The 6,012-nt window shown below is 37.1% G+C and overlaps 1 protein-coding gene across 1 annotated transcript; it reads left to right on the top strand.

The window, feature by feature from the left end:
• Positions 1-2,165: 2,165 nt before the first annotated feature.
• LOC113764638 (AP2-like ethylene-responsive transcription factor PLT2) lies at positions 2,166-5,715 on the top strand. The gene is made up of 9 exons (XM_027308978.1): positions 2,166-2,304; positions 2,400-2,778; positions 2,919-3,001; positions 3,134-3,142; positions 3,249-3,337; positions 3,439-3,512; positions 3,748-3,798; positions 3,913-3,989; positions 4,994-5,715. Exons 1-9 carry the CDS (start codon positions 2,166-2,168, stop codon positions 5,713-5,715), a joined length of 1,623 nt encoding a protein of 540 aa, XP_027164779.1.
• Positions 5,716-6,012: the final 297 nt, after the last annotated feature.

The following is a 6,012-nucleotide window of genomic DNA, read 5'->3' as shown; positions in this document are numbered from 1 at the left end:
GGTTTCGGGGACCAGTTAGGTAAAGTAGGTGAAACATCATATATGGCCTCTGAAATTTCTTTGACTCAAAGATTGTTGAGTGGAAGACAAGAGGCACAGAAACAAAGAGCTACAAAGTACTGAAAGAGCTTCTACCTAGTTTGTAGAGGACATGCACTTCAAAACAAATAAATAATTCTGGATTAAGCTTTTGACGAGTGCGATTTCCAATTAGATGGTCAACAGACTTCTACTTGGAAAAAACAATCTTTCAATCTCATGAATCTCCTTAATCTCTCACTCATCAAATCTATTTTTTTATTCAACAATATTTTGGTTTCGTTTTTTATCTTTGAAACAGTGTTTCTTACTCTTTGCAGTACTTTTATAATTCAATATGTCGGATATTCTCCATAAAATATTGCATGGCCATATTCATTCCTCTTTGGCACATGCATTACTGCTATAGAATCCACAGAATGGTTTCACGGGCATTAAGACTACTGTGTTTGAGCCTTTGAGGTCAGATGGTTTCCCTCATTAATCAACTTCTTTGCATGTATGATCAATGATGGACACAAGAAATTATGTTACTATACACTAGGTAATATTCTAGTATTCATCTTTGCATTGTACGGAAAATGATCCGCGCCAGTGCACTGGGGGCTAGTATTAGAAATTAATTCCGTCATTAGACTTTCCTGCAAGTTCAGTTTAACTTATCTATTCCACTACATATGTTTGCATATTATTGATCTTGCTTGATTTGCTGTTTGTTAAAGAGGAAATGGGAGTAATGGGTGTGACTTGTAACGGTGGCGAAAATATTTCTTCTTTGTACTATACAACATAAATTCAATCATTGGATTACGGTCCCTGGTGGAATTAAGGATGGGCGTGGAGGGGCAGCTGCCCCTTAAGATTTTACAAATTCTTTTATATACCTTCAAAAAATTTGAAAGTTTCACATATATTCTTGTAAAATTTAGAACTTGCCGCTCCCCTCCCCGCAAATTTTAGAAATTCTTTTATATCCTCTTAAAATAGTTAATATTTTCACTTATATCTTTGATTAGATTAGCTTTGCCCCAAAGTTTTTTGTAAAAATTGCAAGACAACTCCTTTGAGGTATACAATTTTACAGTCATGTCCCCCCAAAACTTAGTTTCTGGGGTTCTGCCACTGATTAGAGTACAAGTTAAGATTATAAGTATTGAATTGGACAAGCTAGATATACTCTATAAGAAATAAAAATGAATACTTTTCAGCGTTATATCGTATCGGGCACTTAAAATGTACTCATGTATGTCTATCATTATTTTCATTTCGGAAAAGTGCTTCTCTTTGTATGCAATACCACTAATATGATCAGTCTTTTGGAATATCAATCCCAAGTGGTTGCACGAGTGAAAGAAGATATAGGTTGGTAGCTTTCCGTGGACTGTAAATGTTAGTCCAAAGAGATGATATGCTGAGTGTGGGTATGCTGGGCTTTGGGGTGTCATTAATTACACAGAACGAGGAAGAGAGTTCCAATAAACCAAGTGGGGTCGGGAGGGCCCTGGAGGGAGGTTGGCTAAAATTGGATTCTTCCAGTTGGAATTGCAGGTTTGTCTTAGTACAAAGACTGAAGGACCACAGCTTTTAGTATAGTGAGACACTCGTGCCCTTTGATATTAGACTATTATTATGCCTCATTTGTAAGCTAATATAGCGTAGCCCAAAAAGTACACTCTGAATATTTTTGGGGTGTTGGAATTCGCTGATCAGAGCCTGACTACTGTAAAGGACCGTCATAGAAAGGGGTTTGGGAAGGAAGTGTCAGAAATATTGTGATTTAAATACCTCTAATTGTCTTAGCATTTCTCTTTTTCACCTATCCTCCTCTCTCTCTCCCTATTGTTTTTACTATTTCATTCCTGAGATCTCATAGAAATTGTAAGGGGAAGAGAGAGAGAGAGGAAGAGAGAAGCTGAAGAAGCTCTTAAACTAGGGTAAAATCTATGTCAGTTTCATCACATATGATCTACTTTCTGTTGACATGTTTATTTTTAATCAAAATGTGGACGAATAATGTTTATATCATTCCTGTTTTCTTTACTGGTTTTGGCATATGCAGGATTTGACTCACTGACAAGACAGAGTTAGATTGATCATTAGGAAGATTCTAAAAAAATATGGGGTCTATGAACTCAAACAACTGGCTATCTTTTCCTCTTTCACCTACTCATTCTTCAATACCAGCACATCTTCAAACTGCTCAGTCTCATCATTTCTCTTTAGGGTTAGTCAATGAAAATATTGACAATCCCTTCCAAAACCAAGGTATGTTACTCGAGTTGCGTTTATTACTTTTTTCTATTTATTGGGTTTGTGAATTTGCAGGTGTAAGTATGATTTTCTACATATTTTTTTAGCAGAGTGGAATTTGATCAATACTCATGGCAACAGTGAAGTTCCTAAGGTGGCTGATTTTCTTGGTGTCGGAAAATCCGAAAATCAATCTGAGATTGTGTCATACAGTGAACTACAAGCTAATGACTCTGATTACCTGTTTTCAAACAGTAGTCTAGTTCCAGTACCAAATGCCCTAGCAGCTGCTGCCTCAAACAACTATGAACTTCAAGAAAGTGGGAGCAGTATGCAGTCTCTAACTTTGTCCATGGGTAGTGGAAAGGGTTCAACATCTGAGACTAGTGCAAGTGTCGATAATAGTAATAGTAGTATTGTTGAAGCTGCACCAAGGAGAACATTGGACACATTTGGTCAAAGAACATCGATATACCGAGGTGTAACAAGGTAGCACTAGGAGACTGAATCATCTAGCTTGGCGACTTAGGAGAACGAATGTTCTAGGTTCCTGATGTTACATGTTGATGGCATAAATGTTTGAAATATATTTTTGTTTTTCCATTTGATGCTTTGCTTCTTGTATTCAGGCATAGATGGACAGGAAGATATGAAGCTCATCTATGGGATAATAGCTGTAGAAGGGAAGGTCAGTCGAGGAAAGGTCGTCAAGGTAATAAAGTTGCATGCAAAATTTCATCTCAAATGCAACATAAATGGCTTGGACATCTCACTTACTTTGCTAATTTTTCTTCTTTTTTACTATATCAATGGATGGACATATGCGGTTCTTTGTCACCTTCAGTTTACTTAGGTAAGTTTGATATCGATCTCTGAAAGTTTTGATGGCTATTCTTCTTCTACAAGTCAAGTTGTTTAATCCATTTTTCAGTTGTCATTGATCTTACTCATTTGAGCAGGAGGGTATGACAAGGAAGAGAAGGCAGCTAGGGCTTATGACCTCGCAGCACTGAAATACTGGGGCACATCAACTACCACCAATTTTCCAGTGAGCTTCTTTCTATCATGAACTGATTATGGCAAAATTTTATTTGCACCAGTTAGACTTAGATTGGATTAAGATGAATTTTAATATCATATTTATTGCAGATAAGCAACTATGAGAAGGAACTTGAGGAGATGAAACATATGACTAGACAAGAATTTGTTGCCTCGATCAGAAGGTAAAAGACTTGTCGTTACTTTGAGAATCAAAATCTGCTTCTAGTTAATCCATTCAAACTTCCATCTTCGTTGTTCCAATTCTTTTGATTGTTAAAATATCAAAATAAAAGCAGTTATGGTATTTTGCAATTTTTTTCCTATTTCATTAGTACAAAGAAGAAACAATATTCTTGCATATTCTCGAAGTGCCTAAAATTTTGACTTCTACTATTTTTCTTGGGCGTTTGACTTTAGGAAGAGCAGTGGCTTCTCTAGAGGAGCTTCCCAATATCGTGGAGTAACAAGGTAAAATTTTTCGTGACTTTTTCTTTTTCTTTAAATTGTTCAGTCTTTCTGCTTCTTTTTCTCTTGGCTCCTCCTGTTCTTTCTGGCTCTTTCTCACAGATGTTACGTGAGCAGGCACCACCAGCATGGAAGATGGCAAGCTAGGATAGGAAGAGTAGCAGGAAACAAAGATCTTTACTTGGGAACTTTCAGTAAGCAATTCCAATACAATGCATAAAAGTGTCATGATTTTCAGCCCATGTTTTGACATTAAACAAACCGCCTAAGCCAAACAATAAAATTTTTAAAAAATATTTTATTCCACTTGACACCATTTTGGCTAAAATTTTCTTACCAAAACTTTTTTCTTTTTTCCTTTTTTTCCTTGAGCTTCCCGTTAACACCTAATTCTTGTTTGAACACTTCCCACAATAAAATTTTCAACGCAACTTGGATCACCCAAATGGTGCGAAACAAAATTAATGGACAATTTCCACACGATAGGAGATGTAAAAATAGGAGGCTTGCTACCTAATTCCTTTGATAGTTTGCGTCCTTCGTTTTTTCTCTTGGGATTAATTAACATTTAGTACCCTGGTTAGCAATATCGGCTGATTTCAATACAACTCAACAGGGTTGTAACAGGAACGGAGGGAACCGGTACGATATCAATTCCTGAATCGCAAATAATATTATGTCCGCGGTGACTTGTTTTGATTCAACCGATATTGGCTGATTCGAATTCGTGATGCATGGTATCGACCAATATATCTGAATCCACTCGGAGTCGACTCGAATATTTTTTTTTAGATTGTGCCTTTTTCATATTTTTTAATTTTAGTAATTTTTTCAAATCTTTTTTGAAATTTTTATGTGTTATAATGTGCATATCACCTAATATTCAATCGATATGCCGCGACGGATGTAGAACAATTGCATCCATCATGACGCAACGGTGAACCATGTTTAATACACTTCTGCTGTGGAAAATCTTGTATAGTAACTGTTTTAAGACTTCTAACACATAATTAGTGGTCAATATTTGTTAGCCCGTGCGACAAAGATGTAGAACTCGTGTAAATAATTCGTTAAAGTAGCAGGATACAAAAAATAAATCCTTTTTGTTACTTGAATATAATTTACCTCAATATCTGCCGGCTAGTTAACAACTTACTTATTTCTGGATTTTTCCCTAAAATAAAGCATGTTGATGCAGGCACTGAGGAAGAAGCAGCAGAAGCGTATGACATTGCCGCCATAAAGTTTAGAGGCCTCAATGCAGTCACCAATTTCGACATGAGTCGCTATGACGTGAAAGCAATTCTGGAAAGTAACACTCTGCCAATAGGTGGAGGGGCAGCCAAACGGCTCAAGGAAGCACAAGCACTAGAATCATCAAGAAAACGTGAGGAAATGATAGGTTTAGGTTCAAGTTTCCAGTATGGGAGCTCAAGCTCGGGTCCTTTCCAGGCATACCCTTTAATGCAGCAACCATTCGATGCTCAGCCCTTACTGACTCTGCAAAATCACGAAATCTCGGAATATTCTCAAGACTCACAGTACCAAAGCTACATCCAAACGCAATTGCAGCTGCACCAACAATCAGGCTCTTACTTGCACCCATCAAGCCACAACTCCCATTTCTACAACAATTACCTTCAAAGCAATCCAGTATTGCTGCATGGGTTGATGAATATGGGTTCTTCATCCTCTGTGATGGACAACAATGGAAGTTCAAGTGGGAGTTATAGTGGAGGGTACTTGGGAAATGGACTTGGCATGACTTCAAATTCTACTTCTGGAAATGCACGAGGCTCAGCTGAGGAACTTGGATTGGTTAAAGTTGACTATGATATGCCATCTGGAACTTACACTGGATGGTCTGGGGAGTCTGTTCAAGGCTCAAATCCCAGTGTTTTTCCAATGTGGAATGACTGAGATGTCACGCAGTCGAAGAGGCATGAAGAAAAGAGCATCCGCGCAATATGGTTTTGGTCTTTGAGAACCTTGTTTACATTTTTCTTTTTCCCTTGGGTGATTAAATCGCTACAGATTTATCCACTAACCTTTCTGGATTTTTTTGCTTCTTGTTTTTTTAAACTTTTTTTCTTTTTGGATTAGAGTTAAATCTCAGCAAGTTCGAGTTGAAGGTCTCCCTCAGTCTCATAAAATTTATCGTGTTTGTCACTTTTTCTTGTTCCAAATTAATTATCATATTAGAAATGTCAACTAATC

Source organism: Coffea eugenioides, chromosome 1, assembly GCF_003713205.1.
Source record: "Coffea eugenioides isolate CCC68of chromosome 1, Ceug_1.0, whole genome shotgun sequence".
Lineage (NCBI taxonomy): Eukaryota > Viridiplantae > Streptophyta > Magnoliopsida > Gentianales > Rubiaceae > Coffea > Coffea eugenioides.
The sequence above is the reverse complement of the archived record's forward strand: the minus strand, read 5'-3'. Positions and strand labels throughout refer to the sequence as shown.

Bases quoted from the DNA above. Each gene is read 5' to 3' on its own strand.
- LOC113764638 (XM_027308978.1), top strand. From the start codon at position 2,166: ATGAACTCAAACAACTGGCTATCTTTTCCTCTTTCACCTACTCATTCT. The intron at 2,779-2,918 runs GTAGCACTAGGA...TCTTGTATTCAG, and splicing joins ATATACCGAGGTGTAACAAG to GCATAGATGGACAGGAAGAT. The intron at 3,799-3,912 runs GTAAAATTTTTC...TTACGTGAGCAG, and splicing joins CAATATCGTGGAGTAACAAG to GCACCACCAGCATGGAAGAT.